The sequence below is a fragment of the Pleurodeles waltl genome, chromosome 7 (assembly GCF_031143425.1).
Source record: "Pleurodeles waltl isolate 20211129_DDA chromosome 7, aPleWal1.hap1.20221129, whole genome shotgun sequence".
NCBI classification, from domain to species: domain Eukaryota; kingdom Metazoa; phylum Chordata; class Amphibia; order Caudata; family Salamandridae; genus Pleurodeles; species Pleurodeles waltl.
In genome coordinates this window covers 980,604,198-980,624,217 of record NC_090446.1, presented here as the reverse complement: position 1 = coordinate 980,624,217, position 20,020 = coordinate 980,604,198, and the positions used below count along the sequence as shown (strand labels likewise).

Sequence of the window (20,020 nt, the reverse complement as noted above, 5' to 3'; positions counted from 1 at the left end):
AGCAAGCAATATATATATATATTACAATGAAATGCACCACTGGCCTGGCCCTGCATGGCAGTAGGGGGCCACGCCTTATTTGTTGCAGGGCTGTCAGTCTGCGCTATGGTTTTCCTTACTAGGTAGGCCTTCGACCACCTAGTTTGAGACTCCACTAAAGCCCTACAGATCTTATCATCAATTAACCTAGTGAAATTTCAAATAGGGCACTTTTCTACTGCAGCTCTCCTGCATTCCCTGGAGCTGTAGTTTATCAAAGTTCTCCCAATTTCCTACACGCCTCCAAGGAGTAAATCTAGCATTGCCACTGTTTCGAGAGAATAATGAGTCTGCAAGGGCCGGGATATGATACTACATAGGAATTTACATAACATCGTATGTATTTAGTAGTAACATGCCTTTTCTATCTTTGCTTACTTTATTAATGATGGATTAAGAGCGCAGCTCTAAACTAATCTAATTTAAGTGTTTTGCATTTACCAAGGCAGTTTTAAGGATGTACGGATGAAGATGAAACAATTAAGGTCACACCAGTGGAATCCCGGCCAGTTGGCACCCCCAAGTAAAGCTGATTCTGGGATCTTTTAAGGGGCCGCTAGTTTGCTGAGGTGGGCTACTCACACTAGTCTTTATTCTTCTTGCTTTAAAATAAATGCCGTTCCACTATGCTCGCGTGGATACGACTAGGCAATGCATAGCCACTGTTGGGCTTTGCTGTGTTGTTTGTTACAAAGTACATGATGTGGCATAAGCCCATGGAGTGCATGTGCTCACAATCTTTCAGGGCCCCTGAAGGTCTCAGGAATATCTGGGGCATATGGAAGACTCCAGCTCCCCAATAACAGTTCACAGAAGGGGGTATCACTTTTTCTTACGCCACTGGTTCACTTACCTCGCACTTTTTAGGGGTGAATTTCAGGTGGAGTACGTTGGTAAGCAGCTGCACAGCAGACCGAATCCTTTTTGTGATACGTTATCCTACCATCCCTGTATTGTGCCCAAAGTTTTTCATTGTGGAATGCAAAGGAATTGCTTTCATGTCTCTTGTGGCAGATTAAGAGCATTAAGGGTGTGACCAGGTCACTCTATGTATATTACATCCACAAACAATGCTACATTGGTTGGTTATGATCAGTGGGCAGATGAGTGAGAATGGTACAGGCAACATCTGGCTAACCGGTGGGCCCTGTTGAAGAAACTGATTTAGTCACAATGCTGTAAACCTGTGAGCCGAGTTGAGAAATGAATACATCACCAAGATAAAGGTTAGTCTTCCTTTTCAGATGTCCAGTGGTCTGCTAATATATACAAATTACTTAATCAGGAGTTTACATTGTATCTTAGACTCCAAGCCCAAGCATACATTGTGCCGGACTCCGATTAGCACTTTTCATTGATTCTCATCCATGGCTTGACATTCTAGAGGGTCGATGAATGCACATTGTTTCTGCCTTGGTGCGTTAGGTTTACCACTGGAGTTGCAGGGTTTATAGCATGTTATTTATCCAAAAATTGACAGTCGTAATTTGCTGGTTTCACTGCCTTATTTCTAAACTGAAAGCTCAATTTTGAAGCGGGAGGGTTTATTTTACTGTCACATTAACTAAGATAGGCTGCAGTATTAGAGGTTAAAACGGGGCTTGCAAACATTAGTGTTTTTGTGGTGTTCTACCGCACGTTTTGGAGGCCACAATGATGGGAGGCTTGAGGTACACAGGATAAGGTCCCACACTTACAAATGCAAGATTAAGGATGGAAGTCCAACACTGTTGTGGGTTTATTTTAGTTTGCCTGTGTATAGAAGTTTAGCTTAGCTTCGGCTTGCAGGCATCTTCCCTTTTACCTAGATAACATGCTATTTTAGCACTGCTTGCATTTTAGAAGATACATTTTTATTCCATAATATTTTGCCATTCTGTGAAAGCATTATCAGTAATGTACATATTGGATTGTCATCATGTTCTTTGCTTTACGTTGTACAAGAACAGAATGTGAATACGTCAGGCATTTCTTGTGATTTTGCCAATACAAGTTTGCGCACACAATCTAACCATTAGGTACATACCCACGTCAGGTTGTCTGCACAAACAATAACATGCCTTATAAAAAACACCTTTTGTGAACAAGGGCATTAGAGAGGGTTCCCCCCAGGATATTCCATCTATACTGCACGTCACTTTGCAGCCGACCCCAGCATTTGGGTCTCTTCAAAGGCTGATTTGGAGACTGGAGTCCGACCTTGTCCTAAGGTAACGGGGGTTGGAGCACTTCTCATGGACACTGCATGGGCAGATTAGGTTTATCACACCTTGCTCTCTTTAGGAAATACGATTTAGGGAGGAATTTGCATATTCAATGTTTATTGCTGTATGTTGAGGTTGTTCATATTTAACTCTCTTACTTTCACAATCCTGATTTTACTTGTCATTATCCTAATCATTGTGGCTCATGCATTTTATTGTGGATTGCAGTCTTTTCAATAAATGCGTTGAAAACTATCCTGCATCTTCTTTCTTGCCTATGTGTGTGTGTAAGAGACTCACTGCTAACGAGAGAAAAGGGTCATTCTTGTTCCACAGCGATTTCCCCGAGAGGTTTTCAGAGTCCATGCACTAGGCTGCCAGGAATCACCTTTACTATCTGGGTTTTTGGGAGGTGCTGTTAGAGAGCCAGAAGGATTGGGCCAACAGCTTCCAACTGGTGTAGGAGTGACTCTGTCACCTACAAGCAGAGGTGCTGCCGCCCCTATTCCAGCAGTCTTGTAGAGATATGAGAGTTCTTACGACACTATCAGCATTTGAACAGCTTTCCCTTAAGGGGCTTGGCGTTTTCTTGGGCATATTTCAAGGAAGGCTCAAATTCACCTCTTTTCACAACCAGTCAATGCGATGAATTTCTGCCTTTTTTTAATAGTCAGGTTTTGAAGGTAAATCCATGGTTTTGAAGCTCTGACCAACAGCATGGGTGATTGCGTTGCAGCTGTATGGTTGTTCCCTACAATCAAGTGCACCACCCAGGGGGTAAGGAAGGCCCCCTGCAGCCTTACCGACATGGGAATCCCAACCTTTATGAGGCCAGTGTTTTAGTGGGGGAGGTAGGGGAGACTTCTGGACCCTTGATCGCATTCTACCATTGGCTTTAGCTTTTCCAAAAGCTAAGAGCACATTTCAGTTTTTTAAGAGTTCATTACTCATTCTGAGGATGCAGTGTGCCTTTATTATATGGCATGGGCTTTTTGCAACAGTTCACCTCATATCAGGTTTATGCCCTGATCCTGATTCCTTGGGAGCCTTCACTTGGGCATTCTTGCCCCTGGCATGGCATTACCATTGTCACGCGTTGGGATCATTACTGTTTCTTCTTGATAGGAAGTAGCATAGCACAGCAAGTGAGGTGCTTCTTTTTACTGAGTCTTAACTTAAGGTTACTTTAACGGTCCAATTTTGCTCGCAATAATAATACACTTTTTTAAAAAAATTTAAAGGAGGCAGGGCCCGCCACGGGTTGCTTTCCTCCCGCCGTCCAACTGAGGTGCTTCTTTTCACTGAGTCTTAACTTCAGGTTACTTTAACGGACCAATTTTGAGTCGTAACTTCGTTACTTTAACGGTCCAGTTTTGCTAGCATTAATAATATACTTTTTTTTTTTTAAGGAGGCAGGGCCCGCCAGGGGTTGCTTTCCTCCCACCGTCCCTCCCCTGTGCATTATTTCAACGTTTGTGGGAGTCTCCCGAGCTGACACACGGACTCTCATTCAGTGGCACCGTTACGCAGACCCTCCAGTCAGCCCCACGTCTGCCCAGTAAAGTAGGACAGGCTTGTAGGTCCTTTCTTCCCTTGGCACCGTAGAAACCAGCCCGAGTTCTTTTTCCCATTATCCATTTTACATCTCACTGCCTTTGACAGCAAAACACGAACCTTTTAGTGGCCTGTGAGGCCACCTCTGTTTCTAAACTTTCTGCTAAACTGCTGTGTGTGTTGCTGAGATGGGCTGCCGGCTTCTGCCCGCCTCTCACACTTGCATCCCCTCTGGAGCCGGCACTCACACAGTATCGCCTCTGAGTGGGTCCGGTTAATGTAAATAATGTGACAGCGTTGAGCGCGGATGCTGCCTGGCAGCCATGCTCTTTGGAGGCTGGAGCTGATGAATGGCGCAGGAGGTGTGTGCAGGTTGTGTAATGCGGCCCGTGTTTGCTTTCTTCTCTCCCACAGGAAGCCCCCCGTGCTGCGCCGTCCTCCAGTGGCTGCTCGCTGACAACGCCCGGGTCGATACGGTGAAGGAACAGAAGCTGTCGGCGGTGCAGGGCATCGCTCCTGATGGAAGGGACGTCCGTCTGCTAGTCACCGAGGCAAGGATTGATTAGCCTACCTAGGCCTGCTGCGCCCTCCTCACTGGGCCTTGCAGAAGTCCCTGTGCGCAATGCTAAATATACTGTGTAGGCCCATGGCTTCTAAACTAGTTGATAGGTGAGATCTTTCGGGGGGAGGGCCGGGAGTGGGGGTGGGTCTCGTTATATGAGAGGTGCGCTTCCACACAGATTGCACAATACCTCTGCCAGACTGAACGCAGTACCATGTTTCTATGTCATCTGGTGTGGAAATGGGAACACTGTTCCTTATGCGTCACGGTGTCCTGCCCCTCAGTTGAAAAAAATCGCTAGACAGTTCACTAGATGACATAGATTGCAACACTGCGGTGCAACTTTGTGCTTCCAATGGTGAAATGCTGCGCAAAAAATTAAGCAAATGGAACGTTACAGGAGCAACATTTGGCCTGGCGACCTGAAGCAAAATGTAGCATTGGCACTGCTCACTTGATGCAAATCACCATAATAAGGCGGCGCTGGCGCGTAGCATGCAACCCAACCAGGCATCACGTTGTCTCCTCCATCCAAATGCATACCTGATGCCCTGCTGCCCCTATCTAAAGACATCACTGGTGCCCTGGTCAACCTTCATCCAAAGGCACCCCCCCCCCGCCCTGCCCCCTCCCCTTCTGCCCCCCCCCCCTCCGCCAGCTAAAGGCAGCCCTGGTCCCCCTTCATCCAAAGCCCCCCCCCCCCCCCGCCCTGCCCTTCTGCCCCCCCCCCCCCCCGGTCCCCCTTCATACAAAAAGCGCACCTGATGCCTTGCTTCCCCTATCTAAAGGCATCACTGGTTCCCTGGTTCCCCTTCCTCCAAAGGCGCCCCCCCGCCCTGCCCCTCACTCCTCCCCCAGCTAAAGGCAGCCCTGGTGCCCTGGTCCACCTTCATCCAAAGGCGCACCTGCTGCCCTGCTCCCCCTCCAATAAAAAGCGCACCTGGTGCCTTGCTTCCCCACCATCCAAAGGCGCACGTGATGCCCTGCTCCCCCTCCATCCAAGGCACACCTAGTGCCCTTCTCCTCTCTGTCCAAAGGCACACCTGGTGACCTGCTCCCTCTACATTCAAGGCACACCTGGTGCCCTGCGCCCCTCTATCCAGAGGCACACCTTTGCCTTGTCCCCCCATCCAAAAGCACACCTCTTCCACCTGCATCCAAAGGCGTACCTGATTTTCCCTCCCCACTCTGAGCACATATGTGAAACTGTGTTCCCCATCCCAGAGACGTACCTGATATCCTGCCCACTAATCCAAAACGATGAACCGCGCTCTTCCCCAACCGTACATGCACCTAAGGACACCTCCAGGACGTCATTTTACCGCCACTGCCGTCTGCCCAAACGCTGACCTCACACTTGCGTTTCCAGTGGTTCATAGCTGCAGGACGACTTACGCAATAAGTATATTGGGTACGATGGTTAGTGGGGTATTGTAGGGCACCCCACAAGCTTACTCCTCGCGGCGCTTGCAGAATACATTTTTACCCCCAGCTGGTGTTTAACGTGTGTGGGGTGGCCTACGTTGTGACCTGTTTGGGTGGATGTCGCCGATCACAGGGCCCAGTTAACCAGCCGTGGGAAGAAACATACATTATTCTTCACTGTAAAAGGCTCACAGCTTGTGTCGTGCAGGTGCGCCTTAAGTCACGAAACAACGCTTTTCACGACCAGAGAACGGAATCAGCAGAGATAATAAAACAGCGCTGAAACAGGCTTGTCGAAATGGAAACGGAGAGTAAAACTAAAAAGCCTGTGCGGCACTCAAATCTTGTAATTATGAAGCCTTTCCAGTTAATTGAAGACCGGCTGAGAATGCTTAAGTGCAGGGAAGTTAATCTCCCCCAAGTGAATATGCTGATGCTATTTAGGCTAAAGCTTTTAACAGTGGATTAAATCTGTAGAAACGGAAATGCTAATCTTGTTGGATCCCGAGTCCCACATTGTGCCGTTAAGTGATGAGCACACCTTTTAGTGTTAGGCGCTTTTGCACCGGCAGATTGTTCTGTAATGTTTTAACTCTCTCCAGGTGACCTTGAATGACCTCTGTCCGGAAGGGCCAGTCCCTGCAGTAGAAATTAAGATGGAAAGCACATCCCTGGCCGTCGTTTCCAGCATGCATCAAGCTGTCCTCCGGCGTGTTCAGGTATCGACACAAATGGGCAATTTATTATTATTAAGTATGTGCAAAGCTGTGCGCCTGTGCTCTCCAAATAGCTCATTGGGTATACAGTTCTCTGTGCTGAGGACCACAGCGGCCATTTTCACACACATCGCTTTGGTGCAGAATGGGCCTGGGTATGCGACCCTCGGAAATAACAGATTTTGGGGTTTATAATTTTAAAGTGCGCTTGATGTTGAGCATAAAGGGGCACAATCGGAGTAAAGCGATGGAGCCCGGAAGCAGGTTTAGAGGATGAAGCAATTGCAGACAAACGTAGTATGGATTGTATGGTTAGATGAGCTGGAACTGACAAGGAGGAAATGTCAACCCAGGTAACAAGCAGCCGCTGGAGGAAAAATAAAATCTGGATTTGTTGGCGAAAGGCATTTTCACAACGTAATCTGGCTTCAAAATATTTAGGGTAGCCTCGTTCCACCTAAATGTGTAGTTTGACCCGAGAAGGTAGCACATTTGTACGACTGCTCTTGTTTCTCTATCTTCCCTCCTCCCAGTGTTTTGAAACAATTCATATGGACACCAAGAAAAACTCCACATTTATCTTGAGAGCAAAAAAGTAGGGAACATCTTTAAACCCAGACTCTTAACCACTTGCATGGTTACTATTGCCTGCTTGTAGTAGCCTTCTATTATTCATTTATCTTTCCTTGTAGAAGGACAAAGGGCAGAAATGGACGTGTGTCCAGGCGTCGTGGTACCCTGGCCAGTATTACTTCACCTCACTGACGTTTCCCAAAGAGGCTGAAATGCATCTAGGGCTGCTTGTTATCCATATGGGGAAGAAGTGGCCTAGAATGTTTGGGATCTTGAACCATTATGAAATTCTCACAGCAGAGTCTACAGAGCTCATCACAGGGGTGTAGGACTAAACTTTGTCATTCAGTCAATCTTTATCAGCCATGAGATATCCTACATCATCCTTCTTCCACAAACACCAGTCTCATAGCTCTGCACTGTGTCCGATAAGGACAAAGTCCAAGGGTGCATGATGTACATGTTTTCTTTTGGTTTCTTTTTAGAAAATCTTGTACAGATTTCATCCCCTTCCTTGTGCCTATTTGTCAATAGTACCACAGGCCTCAAAAAAGCTATTCCCTACTCACTGCTGTCAGTCAGATTTCATCAGTGCAAGCAATTTTTAGGGCCTACTGACCTGTTCTGGGAGAGAGTTCGAGCTTACATCCACAATGTTCACCCAGAAAGTGAATAAGCAATAAAGATGCATTTAAGTCTTGAATCTTGTTTTTATCTTGTCACATTTGTTGTGCATTCAAAGACAGAGGTCATATGTCAGCCTCTTGTCTTCTTACAAATTGCTGCTTATTTTGAACTGGAGATAGGTGTTTACTTTTCATTCTCTGACTATAGAGTTAGATGATTTGGTAAAGTGAACAATCTGACAGTCAGAAAGGATGTAGGATGTTAGTTTTTTTCTGCCACACAAGATATTAAAATGGTTTGTAAATGATCAATACAAATATTTCAAAATATATCAGCAATTATGAAAGCAATTTTTTTTTCTAATTTAGAAATATAAAGGAAACAAAGATAAAATCAAAATATATTGGAGCACTTTACTTGGTAAGGTGCAAATGACAAATATTTGCAGAAACCCAAATTCTAAGTATTATTGTTTGTATGTTATGTAGTTTTATCAGTATAACAACGTCAGCGGTTAATTGTGTTATCATTTCAGTGGAAAATGTGCTGACTATAAATGGCAGTATACCAATCATGCTTTAGTAATGTATTGATTAAAAGTGAAAGTTTTTAAACATGAACTGAGAAACACTCCTACCCCCCGCTCTGATGAAAATGCTGTTAGTGAACTAATAGGCAAGCCAGGGGCCTTCTGTACTCTATGTGTGGGCTAAATTCACTTTATAATGCAGAAAAAGATTAGTCAAATCAAACAAAAGAGTTTTTTTGTACAGCAGACATGCTGATCTTACATAATTGACGACACACTCATGTGATAGTGAATAAAAAGGCGACTCAGTGAAATAAAATATTTGCCAAGGATCGTGTTATTTGAGACCAGTTTATGGATCAAGAACATTACATTTAGATCGAGTATATTATTCAAGTCACTAGACCTACAGGTCTGGTACTGTTTATGGTTTTTCAACGTCGGCACCAATACATAAGAAACACAGTATATTTTCATGCATATTTTCTCCACTTGTGACTTGCCCATGCTTTGCTAGATATGCTAAGGCTGTTCTTTGAATAACATAGTCTGAACTAGTGGAGCACAAATGTGTTGAGGCCATTTTTTCATAGAGGCTATGTCCTGAGCAGAAGTATCTTCGGGTCCTCTCCATTTATTCACAGTAGGCATCTGATGCACATTCGATGCAAAGGCTGTACTCCATTTTTTTCAGAAATAGAAATCCAGCTGTCTGCTACTGCTGCTGACCTTAAATACATGATTACTGACGATACAGCTTTTCAGCATTTAGGCCCGGATTTAGAACTATCCGTCACGTTTGTGTCAGAGTATTCTCCACCAATATCGAAATCGGGCCCTTTGTCAGCCTTTTAACAATGACAGGCTTATTGCAGGTAGGAGGGATTTGGACTGCTGTGAGTGCAAAAGCAAATGCTCGTGGTCTTATTTCTGGCATTTGGAGAGGAATTTTAATCTCATGAGTTGTCCTTGTGGGAGTGTTACGTTTTTGGCAGACGTAGGCATGCAAGTTTGCACCTGAAACAAACTTTAACAGGTTTTGGCTTACAGATGTACTCATGATGAGTCTTTTTCCCTAACCAACCCCCTGGTGAAGGTGCATTTTCTTGAGCCCGGTCCCAAATGGCTTGCCTTGTAGCACTTGCTTTTGACAAACACGTTAGTGAACACCAGGCTCTTTATACTTCAGAACCTTGCATGATATTCACAGAAACACAGTGGTGCTGGACACTATCCTCTCTTCACTACAAACGTCATGTCATATCCCGCTGCAGATTTATTAATTAAGATGTTTTTCATAAGCAGTACTCCAACTTCGTAACTTCGCTGTTAAATGAGGACTCCGGTTCTAAAATATAAAGTATTTAGCAGTTCTTCCTGACTGAATGCTTCATTGTCTTCTTTTAACAGGGGTACCTTATTCTGGCTGAAAACTGCTCAAGTTTCTGGAAATCCTACAATATGTTATATTTGCGGATGAAACGTATCGGCCCAATGTGATGTGTAGCAATTGATATGTATCGTACCGCCAGAGTACAGTGTTAGCTGCCTTAAAGTCCAGCCAGTGGCCATTATGTAGTAAGCCTGTTGTGGTGAGAGGTGCCTAGCATTTTTATTTATTTAACTAGATGGTCTTCGTGCACTTGAAATGAATAGAATCTCAGACAGTTGGGAGCGACGATGAACCAATAATAAGAATTGTCAAAAGATACTCATAGAGAACAGAGTCCACGATAAATGGAAATCAAGATAGAAAACAAGTGTTTTCTGCAGTTTTCTGAGGTATAAAATGTTGGACTGAGATCTTAGTTCGCCAGGGAGGTATTTCTAAAAGTTGGTTGCAGAGCCTGCGAATGATTGATCGAGCTGTTTGAGTGGTTTTGAATTAGCGACTCCAGATTGATGGAATTCTTACTCATAATGCCTTTTTGACCACCGGAAATGATGGACTAAGGTGAGATAAAGTTAATTCTTCGCTTTGCAAGTGAGGCAGCAGGTATTTGCATGTGATCATTGCTTGGGTGGGAAGGCAGAAGGGTCGTTCAAGACTGGGGAGATGTGATCAATTTTTCTTCTACAGGAGATGAGTCTGGGCTTTGGGGTAAGTGATGCACCTGCTAGTGTGGCCTTGCCAAAATCTATTTGGGAAATGACACAATCACTTACGGATTGCACACGATAATAATATGTGCACAGGAGAAGCATTTGGAAGGAAGAAGTTTATATCTGATTCTGTACTGATGTTCTAAATCTACATTTTCCAACAGGATTTGCTAATCCACTACGGTCCAACTAGTGGCAGTCCTTTTAAACTCCAGGTGAAACATCTCCGGCAGATGATAACTAAGAACGAGGTAAGATTGCAAGGATAGAGAAGGTTCTTCCACATAAGATCAGTAGGAGCCAAGTGACTACTGTGTCCGATGATTCCTACAGCTTCCTAATTCTGGTTGGTGAAGTTGCAATTATTCGTCTGTAACATGGCAGATTTTTTTTTAAAAATTGTAATTCTTTGAGAACTTTATATCGTCCTTGATGTTTGAAAAAAAGAAAAAACAAATAGTTCAAGAACATTTGTGCTAAAAGTAGGTTTGTAGCAGACAAACACTGCAAACAACACGTTTAGCCGAAGAATTATCTTGCAAAAAACCTAAAAAAAAAAAATAAAAGATGGTGGGACCACACCCTCATACCCCACAGTGTGGTTGCAGTTTTAACTTTGAGGGTGAATTTAAAAACGCCTCCCACCAATACTTTTTGTGTCAAAACAACTGCTTTAAATAGCATTGGTATCATATGAATCATATTGGAAGATGCAGAGAATAATGGCAAGAAAATCAGCCTCTGAGTGTCAGCTCAATTCTTAGAGGTGCGCCCTCTTAATTTTGTAGATTTACTTTAGTCACTTGTAGCCCACTGCTGACTTCTCACTGTATTAAAGCCACACCTTCTGCATTTCTGTTATTGCTGCTGTTATTCTCGCTGTTATGGCACGTGGTCGTTTTCTGGTACAGAAGCAGTCCATGGATGTGTCAGTTTTCCATCCTGGGGAGGTTTTCATTGTTTAGAAGCTTTTAATGATTATGACGAGTTCCTTGAACCAGAAGCTGAACACTGGGTTTTGAGGCTTATAGCCATAGAACACCCCGAATGTTTTTCAGTTCTCTTCTGTTTTATTTGTTGCTTCTTGACGTTATCCGTGGCTGCTTCTTTAGGCTTTGTGGTCATCAAAATTGGTCTCTTTCCTCACAAGGAAATTTCTGGCAATTTTGTGTTCGGGTGGTTTTCTTCTCTTCCTGTTATTGCTTTCTTCCTGACATGCACATTCGGGATTTATTAATTTTTACAAATTGTTTCTCTGTTTTCGAATTTATGCATCCTTGGTACAACTGCTTAAACATTGTGCGAAATGTGGTGAAAAATATCAGTGTGAATAGGGTGCTCCACGCTCCTTTTTTTGCTTGCCAGATATACACAGCGTGAGCAAGAACTAACATTACAGTGTTAGGCCATGAAGGACTCTTAAAGAATGGACGATGTGTCTGTCAGAGACAAAGCCTCACTTTTGGAACTCTCAGAATATAGTCTCCAGGTAGGATTAATACACTGTCTCGCTCCAAAGAGACTAATTTCTGTGGCCATATTATCTGTTTAGACTGGACCTGAAAACATCAGACATCCGTCTTGAGAAACCATCTGTCAGCCTCTTTTAGATATTAGGCTGTGTTTAAACACAATGTTAAGATGCCTGGCCTTGAAGCGCTAAGTGCCGAGAAGGTGCCGGTATCAAAGGCTCTACCACTGAAGCGCAAGGTAATGAGGCATTCATATTCGAGGATCTTGAGATCTGGGCGGTGCTTTGGGGGGGGTATCTGTGACATTAAGTTGCATGTCCTGGTAATGTTTGAAGTCAAGATTTCCTGGATAACTGGCAGATTAAGGCCAAATCACCTACTGTTTGATCATGACACCATTCCTTGTCCCTATGACCATAGATTCCTTTAAGTGACCCAGCAGGCTGATAGACCCATGTCTTTCATGCACTTTGACTTTTAACCTCCTCCAGTTCTAGCTTGTGGGTGAGCCCAAGCCCATAACCTCGTAGTCACTTGCCATTCATGTACTGGTTGGACACTGATTCATACCTGAAGATTTAGACACTGTTTTCCCTATTGACAATGCCAAACTCATTGCATGGCATTCACAGTCTCACAATGGTCAAGTTTTTGAATATTTGATGCTATGATTGGCAGACACTTTAATATTTGGTGCTGTGTTTGGGCCTTTTGTTCTTAACAGTATTAAGCTATTTATTGGTTTACCCTCTTCCAGTCCAACTCATTTATTGATCATGTTTGAGAATGTAGTAGTTTTAGCACTAGCGAGATGCTCTTTTTTTCTTGAATAATTGAAATTATAATGATTGTCCTTTCCGAGTTGGCCTTAAACACAAAGTTCCAGAAGAGGATCTTTTATTATGAGATCTCAACTACAAACAGATTCAGCCTCAGTTTCATGATTCTTGCCTGGCGCTCCAGGAGGGTTTCCCTAATGCATAGTGATACTTGCAGCCTGTCTCTGGAAGAACACAATCTTCTTTTGTCCATAGCTGGACGACTATCTCTTCAACCAGGGCAGTAATGGCTGACCCTGGAGCTTCCAGAAGTCAACCCTACTTGCAAGAGATAAGTCCAAGAGAGATGTTGGCCATATGTACAAAAATAGGAATTGCGGTTTCCTGATTGTGATTTTTTGACTCGTTACTAGGAAATCACAATTCCTAATGTAAGAAAACGTACAAACTTTCGATACAGATTCCTAATGAGGGTCGCAAATAGACCTGCCCTATGAGTATTAATTAGGTAGGCCACAATTTGCGACCCATTAGGAATTGCAGCCATTACAGAGGTGGTGGCCTGCTGGGGTCAGCAGCTGATCATATCTTGATTGCTTTTTAATAAAGCAATCTATTTTTTTTTCATTGTAGCCCTTTTTCCTCAAAAGAAAACAGGATACATTAAAAAAATAAAATGAAATGTTTGTTTCATTTTTTAAGAGCAGGCATTTGGTCCTCTGTGTTCATGATACATGAGTGCATCGTGATACACTATCTAACATGGTAGTGTGGTCTCATCAAACGCTATGGAGAGAAACAATACAAAAATAGGTGGTAAAGTCACAAGAGGTTACTTTGGGGGTTATGCTAGATTGGAGAACCATATAAGGTGCCTTTTGCAGGGCTAATTTCTTGGTAATATTGTATGATGTACTGGTGATTCCTTTCTGCCCTTTTACAATCTCACTCCCTGTTTCTGGGGTTTGAATATATTTTTACTGGAGTAGTCCTGTTTTCTCTGGATATTTGGTTGCAGTTTCTAGAATACTGGAAATTGCGCAGTACATAGTAAGAAAGTGAGTAGGGTTTTTATTGCATAATTAATTACAATGATTGCATTCAATATACATATTAGGCAATAAAATAAATTAAGCATATGATGAAGTAAAATTAGTGCTACTTAGTTTTAATTCATGTTTCCAGAGCATTCTAACTTAGTATGAAGGTAGCAGATTCAATTTAATTGTAGGCGATTAACATACCTTTTAAAAACACACCAGTTATTTGAGGATGTGAGCCTGATAAATAGGTGTTAATTGTGTAATGGCAAGTCAGAATGTTTAAAAGTTTTAACTCCAGTCTTAACAAAGATCTTCTTTCTTACATCAATAATTTACATAGACATAATATGGATCAGGCACTCTTTTGCTGATTGCAAATCCGGCATCTAATGTTCATATGACCATTTAAATAGCTGTATTAAAAGTCTTTTAATGCTATCAGGAAAAGCCTGTGTCTGATTATCATACGTTTTGAGTTAAAGTATATGGATAATTTAAAAATAATTGTCTTTCCTTAATTTTTTATGTATTGCTCACCATCTACTAATGTTTTCTTGCCTTCAGTTTATGTAAATCATCATGGAAGGAGGGATGTTTGGCTTGTTTCATTGATAGTTGGGTAATCTGTGGGGCTGGTCAGGTTACACCACCTCCCCCCAAACGTTTCTCTAACTTGTAGTTTTTTTTAAGGCGAAATGAAGGTGCAATCTCCATGGGGTTTCCCCTTCATAAGATCTTTCCACAAAAATCCCTTGATTGATTGTGTTGTGGCTGATCTAAATTTTTCACAGCAGGACAAAAACATCACTTGGAGAACGTAAGCTTGACGTCAAAGATTGAATTCCAATAGTACGAGTGCTTTTGGCATGGATGCTGGGACAGATTTCCTGTTAATTCCCAGCCTGATATCTTGCTTTAGCAGTTGGTTAGTTTGTCTCTAAAACTTATACTGAGCATCTGACTTGCAGATTTCATATGAATGAATCCACCTTAATTCTACTGAATTCTCTTTTTCCTGCCAAAGGGTTTTTCTGTATGGGATACAGATTAGTCTTGTGTCCTTAGTTATTGGTTCCTCTGCTCTTCCTTTCCTACATTTTCAGTTGATCTTGTCGCTATTGAAATAGGCTTCTTTTCCTTCCCTGTCTACTTTGTTTTTGGTGTGGTGCGATATGGAGAGAGCACTGTAGTAGATGAAAGAACGTTGGCCTTGTCTCCACTGAAAGGGAGCTAGTGCACCTCTCCTTGTAGCTGAGCACATAGATTTCATCCCCCTATTCCTAATGGCAAAAATATGGGAGCGTGCAGTGCTAATAGTAATACAGAAAAAACCTTATGACCCTGATCTCGATATATGGATCCTACCCCCCTTTAAACAGATCCAGAACTTAATGTCATTAGAGCGGAGGCAACAGGGTGGGTGTTTGACACCATCTGATCTTTACCCGAATGGGCGATTTATATCCCTTGAAGACACTATGGAAACTTTTGCGCTGGTTCCTTAAATATGCAAAACTAGCGGCCACAGCACGACGGCTATGGCCAACATTCCCGGAGGCTTCAGACCCCACTCAGACATTACATTGTATGTTGTCAATGGCAGGAGGGCATAAATTAGTGACACACTTATATCAGGCATTAAGATTTGATCGGTTAAACATCTAAAAATGGAGGAGAAATAGGAGATGGCAAGTGAAGAGCCGCTCACCCCCGAGAATTGTTCCCAAATACATGAAGAAGTCAGGAAGGTATCAGTATGTGCCAGATTCAAACAAATGCAATACAACATAATACATATGACCTACCTCTCGCCCAGAAGGCTCCATGCAATCTACCCGACACGGGGCTCTAGATGCCCGAAGTGCCTTGACTTAGAAACCGACTTTCTATATATGATCTGGCTGTGATCATATCTGGCTGGCCGTACATATTGGAGGGCTGTGATAGATCAGATTAGAGACACCACTGATTGGGACATCCCTCTAACTATCAATGGCTGTATCCTGGGATTATTGCCTCGAGACCAAAAGCGACGGCTTAGCAGGAGATTCGCAGCCCTGGGCCTTACCATGGCTAATAGATGAATTGCAATACTTTGAATGAGCAGTCAGACCCCGATGAAGGAGAGCTGGATGGGGGACTTTTGGGAGTCGGCAGGTGTGGAAGAGGTGCATATGAGGCAAATGATTAGGGACCCAAAACTACCGGAACTGCTGTTGGCATGGGGACAAATGATGCAGGAAATATTAGAGGCGAAGCACGGGAGACGGACAGGGTCAGCCTCCCAAGAGACCCCAAGAGGGGGAAACGAATGAGAAATTTGCATTAGAATACACACCCATAGACTAGCCTGCAAACTAGATTGATAACCCACTTAGGAGGGAAAAAAACAAAAAAATCGGAACACAAATGTAATCGTGGAATTTTTTTATCCACAAGAGTTCTGTCCTGGTAGTGGTAGATATTGGGGATAGTCGTGTTCTTGAGTACCTGCGAGAGGTGAATGTCTCCATAATGGACTTGGGAGCAGACCTTCAAGAATCAAAGTCCTTTTTCTGATGTTCACACGGTAATCCACAATGATTAAAATAGACAATTCAATCACTATCTATAAAAACAACGAAGGTTGGCATTAAGGCCATTTGTCACAGAGGATGAATGTTTGTGGCTCCAAGTCTTAACTATAAAAGTACTTTCTGTGATCCATTTCTCTAGCGTCTTAATGTTGTTGCAAGCACCCTCACCACAGCTATTTGAGATGAGCATATTAAACTCAGATATATTAGGAATGTCTTCTGAAGACGATGGAGGTCTGACATAGACATGTTTATCACAAAACAAAACAAGAAATGTAATTCCACCCCTTTGTTTCGTGAAGGGAAATCACAAGCTAATTCCCTTTTGATTCGTTTGTCACACACATTTCTACATACTTTTTTGGCATCCCCAAGGCGATGCAGAAGATCGGACTATCGAATGGTGACCCTGTAATCAAGGTTTCTTATTTTGGGTCCCCAGCTTTGCTTGACAGGAGTCTTAGGGGCATGAAATGGTTTTCTTCCATTGATTTGAAAGCAGCCTATCACCAGGTATGATTGCATCCAAATAGTAGGAACTTGACTGCTTTTGTTACGCCCTTTGGATGTTATAGGTTCAGACGTGTGCCATTTGGTTTGGCGGCAGCGGCGGCCATGTTCCAAAGACTAATGAACTCAATTTTAGAAGGGATTGATAATGTCATGGTTTTTCAAGACGAAATTCTCATAATGGGAAGATCAAAAGAAGATCATGATCAAACGCTGTTACGAGTACTAAATGTTTTAAATGAGAAGGGATTAACAGAATTCAACAAATGCAAGTTTGCGTGTGATCATGTTAAGTATTTGGGGCTTGTAGTGTCTGCTGATGGTATCAAACCAAAGGAGGAGTTATTGTCAGCAATAAGTAAGGCGCCCAATCCTCAGAACAAGGATGAGGTTCGTGCTTTTCTGGGGTTAGTAGAGTTCTACTCTAAATTTGTTTTTGTTTTTTAAATCAACGAAGACGTATTGTTTGAGACAGTTGCTCAAAGTAAGGAATAGGTTTGAGTGGACAGAAATGTTTCAGAATGCCTTTAATGTGTTAAAAAATTATATTTGCAATGCACCTCCATTACAAGGCTTTGATGTGAACCTTAAGTGTATTATTACTACAGATGCCAGTTGTAAAGGAATTGGGGCAGTCCTGACACAGGTAAACATGGAGGTCAATGAGGATACCGTTGCTTTCGCTTCACTGACTCCGACTGAAGAGAAGTATTCAGTTATTGAGCATGAAACAATTGCGTGTGTGTGGGCATTAGAACATTTCAGACAGTATGTGTGGGGAACTACAGTCACTTTGAGGTGGGATCATAAGCCGTTAGTGAAGGTTTTAACTACGAAAGGGTTGTAAAAAGCTTCTCCTAGGTTGGCAAGGTTGGCAGTATGTCTGTTTGAATATAATTATATTGTGCAATATTTGCCTGGTGTTAAGAACATTATTGCAGACTTCTTAAGTCGCATGCCTTTACCAATCAAAAATAGGGAGGAAGAGATGAAGGAAGATGTGTGGGTGGCTATTGTGGAGGAAGGTGTGTGTCGAGGCATTACACGTGATGAATGGAAAATAGAACAAGATGGTGATGAGATACTAAGAGATTTGAGTGTTGTAATTGCGAAGGGATGGCAATTAAGAAAAATGGTTAAGGAAGCCTTGTTGCCTTTTTGGGAAGTGAGGAATGAGTTGTCCATGGAAGATGGTTTGATTCTTAGAAGTGGGAAAGTGATACCTCCTGCTACGTTAAGAAAATTCTTGAAATTTGTCATGAAGGCCATCTTGGCCTTGGAAAAACAAAGAATAGAGTGAAGTTTTGGTACTGGTGGCCCGGGTTAGATAAAGATGTAGAGAGGATTGTTAGAGACTGCCTTGCATGTGAGAATACGGATAAAACGCAGGTAACTTTGAGACCACCTTTACACCCCATTCCTTGTCCCAATATGGCTTGGGAAAGAGTAGTTATTGATGTCATGGGACCCATTGGTGAGGATAACAGGTTACTACTGGTGCTGGTGGATCATTTTTCCAAATGGCCAGAGGTGGGAATCGTAAACAAAAGCTGATGCAAGTAGTATCATTAAATTTATGGATAACATTTTTGTGAGAGAAGGCTTACCGAAATGTAATGTGTCTGATAATGGTTCACAGTTGTCATCAGCTTTCCAAGATTATGTAAGAAGGAATGGTATTCAGCATAGAACTACCTCTATATATCATCCTGCCGGTAATGGTGCAGTTGAAAGATTTAACCGTGTACTTAAAGGAATGATTCAATTATCAAGTTGTAACCATTTAGTTTGGGAAACAGAATTATGGAAAACTTTGTGGGCGTTTAGGGTTACCACATGTGTTAGTAGTAATTCTAGCCTGTTTGAACTCATGAGGGAAAGGACACCTATGTCAAAGGACAATGTAGGTTGGCTCAAGGCTGTTAAAAGAGTGGAGTGGTGCCCTGAAGAAGTGAGGAAGAATATTGAAAAGGCTCAGGATAAATACAAAAGATACTTTGATGACGTCCACAAGAGTAAAGAAGTTAAATTATGTGTGGGTGATGTAGTAAGGGTTAAAAGCAGTAAGTACACAGGAAAACGTCAAGGTAGATTTTTCACTCCCTTGAGAGTGGAGGCGGTGTATAACAATTCTGTAAGATTAAGTGATGGCAAGGTATGGCACATGGCTGCATTGTTGTTGTGTAAGAGGACATGTATTAACATGGAAAAGGAGAATAGTGTTCTGGGAGGTTAGAATTGTAGAGAATGGTTAGAAGATAAAGATGAGAGGAGTGAGCATGAATGTTTGGGTCAACATAGGATTGTTTCTAGTGGCCCTGGTAATGCAGACAACATGCCGACATCAATGTCTTCTAGTAATGCCAGTGGTCCATGGAAGGTTCTTGGTAGGAATGAGAAGTGGAGCAGATCTGGCAGGAGAATTGTTAGACCTAAAAGGTTGGAAGACTATTACTCCTAAAAATAATTTATGTTAAAATGTTCTGTCGTTTTAACTTTTTGAAGTGATGTATATTTATGTGTATTATATGTTTTGTTCTTGTTCCCTTCTTCTTATATTTTAAAGAGGGAAGATATGTAGTGATAGTTCACCGTTCTCGAATGCCTCACGCTCGTGTTGTCTTCCCGGACGTGATGGTGACATAGAGGCATTCGAGAACGGGGACGGAGAACAGTGGTTAGCCCGTTGGCTGGCTCTGCGTGTCTCCTTATGTTACAAAGATTTTCAATAAATTAAGAATCTGAAACCCGTCTGCCTACGCTGCATCTTAACAGCTATACTCCGAGATCTGCCACCGCCGTATTTTAACGCCACTTAACTTGGCCAGCATTTCCCTGAAGTATTGCAGTATGACTATGTAAACCTACAGGCATACATATTTAAACCTCCTGCTAACTGCGCAGACATTCTGAAGCGAGGTTCTCCATTACAATTTCATATAATTTAGAGTAGAAACATTTTAAAAAAGAGAGGACCATCTAACGACTGGAGTGCAACAGTCTTTTTTGAGACTTCCTCTGTCACGTTTCCCGCAGGTTAAGAACTCTGATTCTAGTTGTGAGCTGAACATAGTGCTATCTCAGTTGATGGCCCCTTTTCGAGGCCATGCACAGGTCTGGCCACCAACATCTTTAATATAAGGTGGATTTGTCAGTAGCCATAAAGTTGGAGAGGTAATGAGGTCCAGCATTCTTTTTTTAAATTGTTTTTACTAGTCATTTGGCTTACATGACCCTTCACCGGGGATAGCATAATTATGCATCCTGAACACATACATGTAGTCAATATTTCACCACTTATGACCATT

General features: G+C 42.6%; 1 protein-coding gene across 4 annotated transcripts in view; it reads left to right on the top strand.

Annotated features, from left to right (window-relative positions):
- FAAP100 (FA core complex associated protein 100) overlaps positions 1-20,020 on the top strand; it is a 333,418-nt gene that overhangs the window by 297,439 nt on the left and 15,959 nt on the right. For all 4 annotated transcript variants that reach the window (XM_069199774.1, XM_069199775.1, XM_069199776.1 and 1 more), the window contains 3 exons: positions 4,212-4,348; positions 6,387-6,503; positions 10,497-10,583. In XM_069199774.1, the coding sequence (XP_069055875.1) occupies positions 4,212-4,348; positions 6,387-6,503; positions 10,497-10,583 (341 nt within the window). The remainder of the gene's footprint in view (positions 1-4,211; positions 4,349-6,386; positions 6,504-10,496; positions 10,584-20,020) is intronic.